The 15,404-nt window shown below is 38.7% G+C and overlaps 1 protein-coding gene across 1 annotated transcript; it reads left to right on the top strand.

The window, feature by feature from the left end:
• Positions 1-770: 770 nt before the first annotated feature.
• On the top strand, positions 771-15,064 carry mob3a (MOB kinase activator 3A). The gene is made up of 4 exons (XM_020933349.2): positions 771-992; positions 2,723-3,301; positions 11,305-11,507; positions 14,635-15,064. Exons 2-4 carry the CDS (start codon positions 2,884-2,886, stop codon positions 14,662-14,664), a joined length of 651 nt encoding a protein of 216 aa, XP_020789008.1. The 5' UTR covers positions 771-992; positions 2,723-2,883; the 3' UTR covers positions 14,665-15,064.
• Positions 15,065-15,404: the final 340 nt, after the last annotated feature.

Below are 15,404 nucleotides of genomic sequence, written 5' to 3'. Positions count from 1 at the left end.
AAATCACTTCTTATTGTGGGCATAAAGTAGTCTTACAATGTAAAATATATCACTCAGGTTGAAGTCTGATGTCATAAAAGTACAATTTTATTAAAAAGTTACTTAAGTAAATAGTGATTCTGTACAACAACAAAAAAAAACAAAAAAAACCCAATGTGTTTTGTAATACGATGTGTGTGTGAAACTTATATGGGTTTTCCCTTATTCTAATTTGACCACAAAAGGATTTAAATAGGTTCTATTCAAAGGCAAGTTGATGAAGTGGCTACGTTTGTAAAAGTTTTAATTAGAATTCATTTTATGTGAACTAGTCAGCCTGAACTAGACTTGACAGACTAGTCTAGGAACAATTTCATAGGCGTATGGCGACTAGCAACCAAATAAAATGCAAACAAGACAGCAATCAAAACAGGTAGTTGGAGAAGTCGTGGAAACTACTAGAAAGTAATTGGAGCCGACAACTAGGCCTTCATATGATTCATCTATAAAAATACTTTGCATTAACATAGCCAAGTCCCATATGACTTGAGTAAATTGAAGGTTTGTCCGTGGATTTTGTATAATTATAACCATGTAACTAAGTAACACCCTGCTACTTTACGTCAGATCAAAGCAACTTCAGAAAGCCCAAAAACACATTGTACCGAGAAATGAAGAGGGTCTTTCACAATAAAAGCATACCCATAAAGAAATACACACGCAGAATGGCGACAGAACGTATGATGAACATTATTTTGAAAAATCTACAGGAAGCCACTTTAAGCGCATGCACCTTGACAGTGGTGTAGTTTTCTGTGGGTAGGGAGGAGTCACTTCAGATAGTTTGTTTAATAGTGACATCGATTTAATCATTATACGTTTTGGCAATATGTATTCCTCTGTATCACCATAATGTAGCTTTCTTGAATGTTATTGTGAAGGTTTAATGATCAGATAGTGTATTTTTTCGGTTGTAACTACAAGGAGCTTGACCCAACAGGAAGGCGGAACAAGTAAGTTCAGAAAGTAGCTTTGAACTAAACCGTTTCATCACCTTTTTATCGTTAATGTCAAATATTAAATCTGTATGTAACCCTAAGTGTATATAGAGAGTAAATTATGTCAAATTAAATAATGATCTATGGGTTTTTTGTCGTTAAAATCAGCAACAAGTCTAGTGCTTGCGTTAAGAATAAACTCCGTCATGTGGCTTCGCTGTTTAATCTCCTGCCGCTTTGAGGACGCGTTGAAACAATGTAAAATTTGATGATAATTCAAAGTGGGCGTTTATGTTTTGATGGTAGACTTAATGCTTTTTGCTGACTCGAGTTTTACAGCTAAATAACGGCGCCTTGGAAGGTTTTATTGTCATTCCGGGGATAGTTGGTTTTAAGGCGGAATTAGTCTTGTAATAGGAAATGACTCACGTCTGCGTCAGGGCGCGCTGGTAACTTTGGTGTTGGGGTTGCACATAAGACAACCCGAGGCCATAGAAGACTGCAGGCGTTGTCAGAGTATCTTAATCGATGCTTTAGGCTAGATATGTTACGGAACTTGCAAAAGTAAGTGTAACCTATCGCCACTGCTCGCGTGTGAAGCAAAGAGAAGCAACATGGCTATCAAAAAACCGCATCTGCATCGGTGCGTAAAGCTACATTACGGTGCTGTTACATTCTTTATTGTCATGGAAACGTCCCGTCGTATGTTGTTTTGTCGTTGGTTTTCATCCTTGGTGGTCATGGGATTATCATGTATCCATATTCCAGCGTTGAACTGGATACTGAGATGGAGATGTAAAGGATTACACTTAATCCTGGATAAAAAATATATATGATAAACAATAATTTCAGTCAAATTCCTCCAACCAGGAGAGACTCATGTGGGATTACCTGCAAAATACAGGCCTGTGCTGTTTTGAAAATGCAAACATGTTAAAATATGCAACAGACAACTGCAGTTTCAGCAATTCTAACGTACTATACATGAGGGACGTTTTGGTGAATTTTGTTTATAGTGAAATTCAATTCATGGTTTAAGTTGCCTGAACAATGGACAAAATTACATCAATAACAAAATAAGATACAAGAACATTTATTTGTCCTACAATGGGGAAAGTCCAGTTTGCAACTCAAGAACAGCATTAGAATTGTGACATACTTTGCAGATTAGGCAACTAAGGTTTGTAGGCTAATCATTGTAACATTAATTATGAGGAGGAGTTCTAATAATTTTAAAAGTACGTATTCAGAAATGTTCCATGGACACATGTTAGGCTTACATGTTTCATATTTATTTCCTTGAGTATTTACATTGTGGATTCTCTCTTCTGCTAGGAATGGACACATATGGAATGTAGCATACAAAAAAATGAGATAATTTCAAAATAGCCACCCTTATTGTTTTTGTCACTGCTTTTGACAATTGGCACAGCTGTGAAGTGAAAACCATTTCAGGAGACTTCATCATGAAGCTCCTTGAGAGAAGGCCAAGGGTTTGCAGCACTTTGAGAATTTGAAAATAATACATAAAAATATTTAGCTGACTTATTTAACTTTTTCTTTACCACACAGTTCCACATATGCTTCATATATTCACTGCCTTCTGTATGTATCTAAAATAAGAAAGAAAGTAGTAGAGAAAAAAACACTGAATGGTAATGTATATTTGCTGCTTTCTGAAAATAGCACAGTCACATTGTCACGTACGGCCACCTGACGCTCTCTGCTCTATTTTCTTCTTGCAGAATCAGCCCGTGTGTTTCTGGAAATACCTGAAGTCAGTCCTTGGCCCAGATCCTGGTTGTTTAGTCTACACTTTGTCTCCCTCATCTTCTCCGGTCAATCACTCACTGCAGGCATCCCAAACACCCACACCTCCACCTGTCTCCACTCACCCTCCTTCACAATGTCCCTGGCTTTGAAACAGGTCTTCAACAAAGATCGGACATTTCGACCAAAGCGTAAGTTCGAACCGGGCACCCAACGCTTTGAGCTCCATAAAAAAGCCCAGGCGTCTCTGAACGCCGGGTTGGATCTGAAGCAGGCAGTGCAGCTCCCCCACGGCGAGGATCTCAACGACTGGGTGGCTGTTCACGTGGTGGACTTCTTCAACCGGATCAACCTCATCTATGGCACCATCAGCGACTCGTGCACGGATCAGACCTGCCCCGTGATGTCCGGAGGGCCCAAATATGAGTATCGCTGGCAGGATGAGCATAAATACAAGAGGCCCACTGCTCTGCCCGCTCCGAAGTACATGAGTCTGCTGATGGATTGGATCGAGGTACAGATCAACAACGAGAACATCTTCCCCACAAATGTCGGTAAGTATGTAGATATGTGGTAGGATGTTTCTTTGTTTATGTAGCGTCCTAGTGGAATAGCTGGAGTGTACAAGTGGAGAATATGTGGGCATTAGGGATGGGCATTCGATGAAATTTTCATAATCGATCGTCGGAAGAATTAACGATCAATTATCGATTAATCATTAACGTTTTTATATTAAAATGATCATCATTATTATTACTATCTGCACTACTAATCTGCATAAATAAATTCAACTTTACGACATATAAACCGTAACGAATCTAGAGCCACATCAATCCGTTTGACATTATAATGTGTTTAATTCAGTTTTGTGCAACTTTCACAGAAACGAAACTTAAAACCACATCGCTAATTTGCATTAACTCAGCGAAGATAAAACTATAGCTCTTGTGCGCTGATGCGGTCAATTTCTGTCGGATTAAAAGACATGACTCAGTGGAATACAGGTTAGTGTGACCATATTTGCGTTTGTCAAAACCAGGACACCGTACGGGGGGAGGGAGGTTGGGACTCGTCATCGACATTGCGCGACTCTCACCTGGTAAAACTTTTTCCCACTGGACACCGAAACATATGTGCTGCTTTGTACACTGTGCACAAGGACTCCCACTTGTCCCGAACGCAACAGAAGCGTGGAATTTCTTGTACAAATCATCGTTAAATACACATTTGTGCTTCGGCACGCTGCAGGCTGACCTACTGTTTGTGTTTGCTCGCTCCTTCTGAATGCAGAAAGCTACATGTACGGACCCCTGTTTGGTCACGCTACGCACAGCAACCTACATTCGGTTTGTCGATTAAAATTAACCTAATCGATGAAATTCTTAATGATCAATTATCGATTAATCGATTAATCATGCCCATCCCTAGTGGGCACATCTCATTTCTATTTCCTCTCTTCTTCCTTTTCGTTTATTCCTCTCCTTGATCCTCCATTTTTCAGCTGTCAATCAAATACACCATATTAAGTGGTATAACAAAGCTCTGAAGAGGCAAGGGAAGGAAACCACAGAGGAAACCTGAGTGAAGGTTCAAGAGGTAGACGTCAGTTAAAATAATTGTCTCACAGTGGAGTTTGTATTATCTCAACTACACATGTATAGGGATGGCAGCTAGCAGCAGATAGTTGCATAATCCTGAATTTGACATTAGAACTAATAAAACATATGTTAAACACATTTATCTTAAATGAAAAATGTTGGTCTGACTTAAGATTGTAAAGTCCTGAAATAATAATACATTCATTCATTATAGAGTAATTTTGGTCAGAACCAGCACCTGAGGAAAGTCTCTCCTGTTCACCCTCTGCTCCTCTTTTCTCTGCTCCTTTCTCCTCCTCTCCTCTCTCCTGTCTTCCTTTCACTTCTGTTCACTCTGCTCCTCTGCCCTTCTGTCTCCTCTGCCCTTCTCTCCTCTCCTCTCTCTCCTCTGCTCCTCTCCTCTCTGCCCCTCTCTCCTGTCTTCCTCTGCTCCTCTCTCCACTCCTGTCCTCCTCTCTCCTCTGCCGCTCTCTCCTCTCCTCTCTCCTCTGCCCCGCTCTTCTGTCCTCCTCTCTCCTGTTCCTCTCGTCCTCTCTCGCCTCTATTACTCACTCTCCTCTCTCCTTTGCCCATCTCTGTCCTCCTCTCTCCTCTGCCCCTCTCTTCTGTCCTCCTCTCGCCTGTTCCTCTTGTCCTCTCTCTAATCTACTACTCTCTCTCCTCTGCCCCTCTCTCCTTTTCTCCTCTCCTCTCTGCCCCTCTCTCCTGTCCTCTCTCCTATTCTCCTCTGCTCCTCTCTCCTCTCCTGTCCTCCTCTCTCCTCTGCTGCTCTCTCTCCTTTCCTCTCTCCTCTGCCCCTCTATTCTGTCTTCCTCTCTCCTATTCTCCTCTCCTCCGCTCTTCTCCTCTCTGCCCCTCTCTCTCCTGTTTTCCTCTCTCCTATTCTCCTCTGCTCTTCTCTCCTCTGCCCCTCTTCTCTCTCCTCTGCCCCTCTCTCCTCTTCTCCTCACTCCTCTTCTCCTCTACTCCTCTTCTCCTCTCTCCTCTGCTCCTCTCCTCCTCTGCCCCTCTCTCCTGTTCTCCTCTTCTCCTCTGCCAGATATACCCGATTAATCGACTAAAGGACTACAGCCCAAACACGCGTAGACAAAATAGGATTTACTTGAGTGAAAAAACAAATGAAGAACAAATGCTGCGCTGTCACTCTCTCCTATTGGGGGCTGGAGACATTCTTATAGTTTTAAGAACAAAAAAGTCCAATCAAAATCCCCCCAACTACGCCTATGCAAATCTTTTAAATATAAACTAATTGAGAGTTTTCGTGAGTTCCTGGTGGCGGTCACAGGGGGCGGTGGCGAGGATTGACAGCCTTGTTTCCGTCAGTTTACCACAGTGCAGATGTGGCCAGAAGCAGCTTTCCGTTCATGAATCATCACTACAGTTTAGAGCTTTGAGCGTAGGCTTGCACAATTACAGTATTTTTTTATTCTATTTTATTAATAATTAACAAAACAAGACCAAAACAAAACCCTTTCTTCACACAATGATAATTTCAATACTGACTTATAGTTCAATATATGAACGCTGGAACAGTATATTTTGGAGCTCTACTTACCATTGATACTTTTTTTTTTTTTTTTGCAATAGTGGGGAGATTTTTACCATTTTTTGTAATAACATGATTTGAGCTGTAGAGAGTAGAATACATAACTGTTATGGCTAATTATCGGTTACTTCTGCTATTTATTTGTGGCAGCTCAGGCTTTTTAATGATACTGTCTATTTAAAAATTGGTTTACTGGGATTATCCTGCTTTGTGTCAGTGGCATAAAGTATTAACATTTATGTAAGCGCCTTTCGTGCTAGTTAGAAATTCAAGGTGTTTTCCAGAAGCATAATGAAACCAGAATTACAATATCAGAACAATAAAAAGTATAGTGCAATACAGAAAACAATGAATTACAGTAGTAGTACAGTAGTAACAGTAGTAACAGTTTCAATATGATCTTTTATTACAGTAAATCTTGAGTAATATATTGTTCTTCAAAATTTGACAGAGCCTGTACAACATGATGTAGCAAAACTAGAAGTAAAATTTCTTTCTCAAAACAAAACTGAATGTACCCAGCTCTGTGTTTTCAAAGTTGTGTTGTTGTAAGCATGAGTGCTCATAACCAGTGGTCTCACAGGGGTGTGCTCAGTGTCCGTAGAAGATAGTGAAAGAAAAAGTTGAGAAACTGTTGGCCCAAGACTGTTTAATCTCAAAGCATGACTAATGCTGAGATGTCACATTTAGTACAGTTTAAAGATACACTGTGTGACTTTTCAGGTAAAGGGTCTGCTACCTGCTTGTCTCCATGGAGATAGATACTGTGGAACAAAGCAGTAAGAGACTCATGGAGACAAGCAGGTAGCACAATTTTTGCGCCACGGACCAGTTTGAGGCCTATTCATACTTCACAAGATCATACGACCTTTGTTGTTGTTAAAGTTTCATAATATGTTTGCGCTCTTTTGGGAACGTGGAAAATTAAGGACTGAGGGGTGGTTCGGCGCAGAAAATTGAGGACCGGGGGGGTGGTTCACGCTTTATGTGTGGCCCAATCTTAGACAATATTTCAATATTTTTATATACTGGTGGCTTGAACAAGAAACAAAATTGCGTGGGGTACCAAACGACCCATGGCCTGGTGGTTGGGAACCCCTGCTTTAGCAGAAAAGTTCACTTCCACCAGGCAAATTTTACAGGTCAGATCTGTGGAGGGGTGAACCTGCTCACAATAAGAATGCATGTTATCAGTGTATTTTCAAGCAATAAAAAAACATATTTAATTTAATTTAGTAAATGCAAGATTATTAAAGGTGAAACTACAGAACATTCTAGGCAAAGTATTAACATGTCTATGGCGAACTCTTCACCAGAAAAGTTACATAGTGCACCTTTTAACCATTTACAGTACAATAAAAAGGGAACGCCACTTTGAAATATATCAAATAGACAAGGGCACATGCATTACATAGTCCACATTGTTATGGACATTAAGGACTTGCCTTGTCTGTTGTATTATCATTATCTATCATCCCCCTGTTACATTCTAGGTCTTTGCTGTTATTTGGCCTTTGAGTCGCCGTGGAAACTTCCTAGCCCTGGATTTACAAAATGGGTCACACAATACACACTTGGGCTAATAATAGTAGCGACCTTAGCTCGCGCGCCCTTCAACAGATGCCAGAAATGCTGTTGTATTAGTCAGCTCCAAACAGAACCAAGTCAGTTAATCACGCTGTTCAGACACAGGCTTATCTCCCCAAATTGACTTGTGTTTGTTTTTCCACAGTAAATTGAACCCGGGGCCTTTATCATGTCAGGGTTAAGGTTAAAGAATGGCCAAGGTGGAATAGAAATAGAATAATATGCTTGTAGAATGCCTGAGATGCTAGTATAAGATCAAAAGCACCTTCACAGTCTCTGCATTCTAACCTCTCCTCTAAGGTGATATTGTCAAAATAAACCTCAATATTTAAAGATGCATTATGTAGTTTTCTGGTGGCAGGATTGCTACCTGCTTATTTCCATGGAGATGTTATTGCTTCTTTGACTTTAATGTTTGATAGTAAGGCATTAAACAAATCTGTCTAGTATTTATTTGATCAATGGTAACTTTACATCAATCACAAATACCTTGAAAAATACATGCAATTGTATTTTGAACATGCCACGGTCGCCTCTCCACAGACATGACCTGTAACTTGGCCTGCTGGCTTCATTGCTTGTCACTAGGGAAATGCATAAATTTATGGGAAATCAGCTGGAAAGTCCCTCTGACGGGAAGGTCCCCAAGCCCCAAGGCCCCCTGAATGATACCCTATATGAAACTAAGAAACTAACTTTTTTTTTTTTATTGTATTAATTACATTATAATTATTAATTGCCAATACTCTCCTCAGTCCATCTGCAGAACTTGGCCAGTGGCTCTTTAGATAAAACGCTGGTTCTATGTGGTCAGGCAAGTTTGGCAATGCCATCACAGGTAATTATTTCAAGATTTTATCTTAACTATGTATTTCCTTGAAATATCTAAGACCTTCCTAAAAGTGATTCTGAATGATTTTTGAACAAATTCTGTAGCTTTATAAGTTTCTTGTGTTGCGCTGCTTACAAATGATGTTCATGGCAGCAGGTAAAGAAATAATGAATATTTCTTTCCAAATCAACAGTTACAGATGCTATAGGACAGGTGGAAAAAAAAAAAAGTAATTACGATTTCATAGTAAATTTCTGCAAACAAATGAGGATTATATTTATATTCCATACTGAAGAAATGTGAGCTGCTTCATGAAGATCGGAAAATGACATAAAAAGGCCAGACATTTGGTCTCACTACATTCACATATATGATGGAGAAGCTGATTTTCAAACTCAACACATCACAGTGTGTGACGTGGGCGACTAAAGGCCAGCGAGTTCATCCCCCCTCTCCTGGGCACAGCAGTTACCCGTGAGAAGTGGGTGCCCGGAGTCCCATTCCCTCCCGCCGAGGGAATGGGACGCTCGTGCAGGGACTTTCATGCCAGGGGGACACTCGAGCCAGTATTCGTTTAATGCCGTAATGTAGAACAATCCAGGCAAGGCATTAACATCTCCGTGAGACTAGCAGGTGGCAGACACTAAACCAGAAAAGTTACATAGTGCAGAGACCTTTTTTGAAAGATATGAATTTGTTCAAAAATGTGAAAAAATACCATATATCGTGATACCAAATTTTGTGATCCGTTATCGTGGGCTGTTGTGTCGTCAATTTATAACCAATAATTTTTCGTATCTTTTAGCAATGTTTTTTGTGACTGCACTACAATTTTGTTGCCTATTTAGTGTAAGGAAAGCAAACATTTGACATATTCACTGTTTTGATGATTAAAATAGATGCAATTCATAACACGTTTGCGCAAGTGTTGGTTTAACAAAGAACTAAAATGTTAAAATGTATTTGGTTCTTGAAAAACATGTCCAGTATATCGATTAACACACGTATCGCCATATTGTGATAATATCGTAACGTGAGCCAGATATCGAGTACTGAATCATGAGGGACCCTGTAATTCCCAGTGATTTTCACGTGTTCTATTTTTGCAGATGCCTTCAAATGTCAATTGATCGATGTTATCTGACTGCGCAGTGCCCACCCCTGATCTTCACTACATCCATTAATCTATTTCTTTGTCCTACTCAAGGCCTCCAACTGACAGCTCTTTAATTATCAACAGACCTGTCAATATTCATTAGCCTTGCTCTGCTTGTACAGTAGGGACAGTGCGCTGACTAATCGTGACCAAATATACAACTAGAGCTGGTCAACTGTAGAAATAACTAGTTGTATTTGAATAATCTTCTGGATTCTACAGACTGTGAATGACTTTTTTTTAACTAGACCTGTCACAATAACAAATTTTGAAGAGTGATTTATTGCTGAAGTAAATATAGATGATAAATGTTAATAATGAAACCAAACCATAAAGCAGAATTCTCCACAAAAAATTGTAAGTGTACAATATTATTAAAACATGATCTGAAATACATAAAAAGCAGAATGCAACATGTAAAGGTGCACTGTGTAACTTTTTAGTTGGGGATCCGTCACCTGCTTGTCTCTATATATGTCATTTCTCTGCCAGGAATGTTCCACGGTGTGACATTAAACAGCTCTACTTTACATTTATTAAATTACAGGTGGTTTTATAGCTCAAAAATACCTCAAAAAACAGGTATTCTGACTGTGAGCGGGATTGCCTCTCCACAAATCTGACCTGTAACTTGGAAAAAAAGCATTTGACAGACCCTCCACCAGAAAAGTTACACAATGTATCTTTAAGTAATTGTCTAATCTTATCATGTTGTTGAAAAAATAACCAAAAACTGCCCACCACTAGTGCAGTAAAAAGTAACCACGATAAATGATTTTCAGCGATAACAGGCAAGGAAAGGCAAGTTTATACACAAAGTAATTCAAAGTGCTTCACAGAATAAGAAAGACATTAAAATCACAACACAAACAACTTAAAACATAAATAATCTTCATAAAATAACCATTAGTTGCTGCCCTATTATACAGTCTCCTCATTGTACATTATTCTGTTTTGTGTCTGTACCTATTCTTTATCCTGTTCATTGTCGACATTCCAAAGAAATCCCCCATCTTTTCAGCTCAGCCTTTTGTGTTTTTGTCAGTCATCATCCCCATTCAGTATCATTCCAGAAGATTCCTGCCTGAAGTCTTTCAAAACACCTTTTTCACTTTTCAACTCTCAAAAATAGTGCAAAGTTTTAACAATATGTCTGACAGAAACAGACTGCAGACTTTTGTGTCTACTGTTATAACATAAACTTTTGACCTTCACTTTTGGTTTCACGGTCATTTTTTTGAGATGTTGATACTTATTTTTGATGCAGTTTTCAATACCCTAATATTGTTAATATTGTTTTTTAAAATCCCAAATTTTTTTGATAATAGAATGTAATTTTTTACGCAAAATAATAATTTCTTTAATATCAGTATGTGTTTTTTTACAGTTTCTTTAAAGATACACTGTGTAACCTTTTGGGAGTGGTTCCATCACATTCTTGTTTTTATGGAAATGTCATTGCTCTGCTTGGAATGTTCCACAGTATGATATTAAATAGATCTACCTTACATTTATTTAATTACAGATGGTTTTACTGCTCAAAAATACCTAGAAAAGCAGGCATTCTGACTGTGAGCAGTGTTGCCTCTCCACAGATCTGTCTTGTATCTTGGTCTGGTTTGCTCTACATGAAGATAAAAAGGCTTAAAAACACACTGTGAAACATTTCAGACAAAGTAATAAGATCTCCATGGAGAAAAGCAGGTGGTGGACACAGTACCAGAAAAGTTACACAATGCACCTTTAAGATCTTTCTGTAAATGATTCCAAGACCATGGGAAAAGTAACTGTCCTCTATTCTTATGTGTTGCTAACAGCTCCTCCCTCTGTATCTGCAGGTACTCCCTTCCCTAAGAGCTTCATGCAGGTGGCTAAGAAGATTTTGTCCCGTCTGTTCCGGGTTTTCGTTCACGTTTATATCCACCACTTTGATCGCGTGAGCCAGATGGGCGCCGAGGCTCACGTCAACACCTGCTATAAGCACTTCTTCTACTTCGTCACGGAGTTTCACCTCATCGACAACAAGGAGCTGGAGCCTCTGGTGAGTGGAGAGAGGAAAGGAGGTGGAAAAGGGAAGCAGGAGGAGATGGGAGGGAGGGAAAGGTCTCTCCACAGCGCCCCCCTAATAAGGTTGTCAAAAGTGTAGAAACCCACAGAGTAATCAATAAGGACAGGACACACAAGACACAAGACTTAAAAAATACAGTTTTGTGTGTTTATAATTGTTTTCTACATTTAAAGAGGACATATTGTGCTTATGTCTTCTATATAGTATACTATGAAAGTGTTTCCCAAACTTATTTTCTGGGGACCCATATTTTAAAAGTCACAAGCCTTTGCAACACAAATCAAAAGACATTATTCATAAATCACAAAATAAAGGTGGATTTGACCATTATTGAACAATAATGAGGATATTTTATTGTTGACTGAGTGATCGTGTCTCTCTGAACAATTAGTATTACTCAAGTTTTAAACAATGAAAAACATTAAACGAGCAATAAAAGGATCCTTCTTTTTATTTTCAACATTCAATTGAACCAGCAATATTGGAACAAAATAGATGATAAAATCATTACAAAAAGAGTTTTTGTAGCACGTTCCAGTCCGGGTGCAGGAGGAGAGCGCAACATGCATATCAGGTGACCCAAAAAATTCCCTTGTGACCCATTTGAGGGTCGTGACCCAGTGTTTGGGAAACAACGGTCTATGACACCTCTGGGTCACTGTAAAAATTTGCACATTTTAAATTCCAACTTTCATCTAAATTCCCGTAAATGTCATGGATAGCTGCAGGTCATGCTTCATAACACATTTTAAAAAAAATCAGCAATATGGAGTCTTGAGTCTGAAGTGATTACACATGCATGAATCACTCCAAATACAACTTCAAGAGGTTAAATGAGAAGGGGAAACAGCTGTAACATGGTTGTACCATGACAATACTACTGTCTAATTAACTTTTTTGTAGAAATAATCATACTATTAATCAAATCACAAAAATTTTAAAGTTTTTTTTCTGATTTAAATTTGATTTTGTTTTACTAAAAACAAATAGAAAGGGTGAATCTTTATTTTCTGAACATAAACTAAAGTACAGACTTTTGAATCATCAAATCACAAAACAGTTTCTTTCTCCAAGTCTGAACTCTGCTGCAAACTTCATAATGACTGAATCTTCATCTAGATTAAAACTACCCAACGCAAATTTCTCTCAAATAAACCACATCACCCTATACTCCAGTGAGCAGACTTCTCTTCGTTCTCTGACTCTGATCCTCTAGTGAACTCCATACAAAAAGTCTTAGTGGATTATCTAAATATTGAATCGCTCCAGTGCCCGGATGACACAATAGATTGTCTGTGATTACTTCTCGATTAGAGCATTGATCTGTGTTTGTCTCAGTTACACACGTCGTCTGGTGACCGGGGGAGAGTTTAAAAATTGATGTTTTAACCTGATCTGACCCCTTTTTATTTCCTGTGTTATTTGCTCTGCTCTAGGAGGCGGGTAATACAGAGAGGTGATAGGTTTGTGTGGACTTTTAGTACTTTTATTAACGGCTTTCTTCCTCGGTGCAGTCTTGTCTGTTTTTAAAGATAGTAACTGTAAAATGTGATTCTCAGTACAAAGGATCTTATTGGCTGTGTAATGTAATTCTTCTGATAAGTTGTGCAATTGTGATTATTGTGAAATGTTTTAAAATTAATTTCACAATCCATTACAGCCTTCAAAAAAATACAACCAGATACTCATTTGAACAGGTATTGATAATGATGCAATTACTTAAAAAGGACGAAGTTGGACATAAGATCACACGGTTCTATTCTATTCACGCTGGGGGTGTTCTACATGCATCTCTAATGGAGGAATGTTTAGGACATGACAACATAAAGTGAACACATGCACAAAATACAAAATGGATTTAAAATGGATGAGCCTGTGGTCAATATGAATGTTCATGGTCCTGTTTAAGTGTTTGTTTTTCAATGAAAAAGCGAGAGTGACTAACTGAAAAACTGTCTGGTAATGATACTAGCTTGTGACTGTATTTGTATGTATGAGAGACTTGTTTAACAGCACAAATCAGCTCACATGTTGTAGCTCCATCTGAGTCAGTTCTCTCTGCTCAGACTGTGCTAAAATAAAGCTCAGATTAAAGTCACAAAACAAACAAAGCCTCAGACAGAGCAGAGCCTACAGTTAGCATCACACTCCCAGGGAATGTTAGCCAGGCTAGCGCTACCTAGTACCTCTACTCAATTTCATTTCTCTCCAGCGACTAGGTCAGGAATCAGAATACACTACACAGTTTGCAAGAACCCCGGAAGTTGTAGACCGTGCACCGACCAAAAAATTGGTTCAGCAAAGAGCTGAACCAATCTGAGTTGTGATAGTAGACTGCAGACGCTATCCTCCTTTGGACTTCCTTTGTCAAATACAAACTTTGCATTTTTTTATTGCATCTTTTAATTTGCAAGTTCATCTCGCAGAAACGACAATGATCATTGACAGACATGTTCACTCTCTGCTTTGTTTTCACGCATTACTTACGTCACGACCAAATAGCAGTGATTGGTTAAATAAAAAAGTACCCGCCTACTGTCGAGCGAATGAATCCTAATGCTGCGAGATCAGACGGTTTTCAGAAAGTGAAACTGGCTGATGAATCAGGCTAAGAGAATGTTAACATCAGTGGCAAATTATTAACTGTATTCAAATTCAGTTCCAGTGTGGTGTCAGTTTAAAAGTGCACTATGTAATCATTTGGTTGGGGGACATTAAACAGCTCTACCTTACATTTATTCAATTACAGGTAGTTTCATAGCTCAAAAATACCTAGAAAAACAGACAGTCTGACTGTAAACGGAGTCACCTCTCCACAGATCTGGCCTGTAACTTGCTCTGGTTTGGCCCTCATGATAATAGAAAGGTTTAATGCCATACTGTGAAACATTCAAGACAAAGCAATAACATCTCCATGGACATCTCCACCAGAAAAGTTACACAATGCACCTTTAAAGTCAGTAGAAGCCTTTGCGATTGTGCAGTGCAGGCCCCGTAATTCAAACCAATTAATTATTATCAATTATATTTTTTTACATTACAAAACATTGCTCTTCTATCTGCGCTACAATAACTTTTGTCTTATGTCTTGTGTTCACAGAGAGAGATGACTTCCCGGATGTGCCACTGAAGGAGCACAGCGCCACCTCTGTCCGTCCACGGAGCAGCGAGAACAAAACGCAAAGAACAGAGTCTATTTTTATATTTAAGTACTGTAATCTATTGTAGCAGCGTACGGTAGGCTTAACCCACTGTCTCTTTGGGCGCATTCATTTTCTTTTAATGCATTTTATGCGCAGTATTATGAGCTGTATGTTTGTGTTGGTGTTTTTGATTTTATCCCATTCAAAGTCATTCCAGGATTCCGCTCTTTTTTTCCGAACAGATCCCAAAAACTAGTATAATTTCTCACTTTACACTTTTGAAAAAGCCTGTTGTCTATATATTCAACTAAATCTGTACTTTCTTACTATAAAACTGTATTTTCAGATGTTTTAAACTCATTAAAAATATTGATCCCAAAATGGAAATGGTCTTTTTTTTTTAAATAATTTATAGTACAGAGTCACAACTAGTTTGCAATCAAGGATTTCTCTGTATCTCCTCTTGCTACTATATTAAAATATTACATTATTTTCTGATCTAGACAAGCGGGTGATGCCAATCTATACAGCAGGTTGGTTACAAGTCAGATCTGTGGAATAGAGAACCAGCTCACAGTAAGAATATATGTTGTCGAATACTGTGGAACGGTACAGGCAAAGCAGTAATCTATGAAAAGTCATTAGCAGACACCTTTAATAATAATGATGAAAAATAAATGTACGCATAAATAAAGTCCACTGTGCCAACTAGAATTCGGTATAATGT

Source organism: Boleophthalmus pectinirostris, unplaced genomic scaffold (genome assembly GCF_026225935.1).
Source record: "Boleophthalmus pectinirostris isolate CB_2022bp ecotype Guang Dong unplaced genomic scaffold, ASM2622593v1 HiC_scaffold_7, whole genome shotgun sequence".
Lineage (NCBI taxonomy): Eukaryota > Metazoa > Chordata > Actinopteri > Gobiiformes > Gobiidae > Boleophthalmus > Boleophthalmus pectinirostris.
This window is presented reverse-complemented; position numbering and strand designations above follow the sequence as displayed.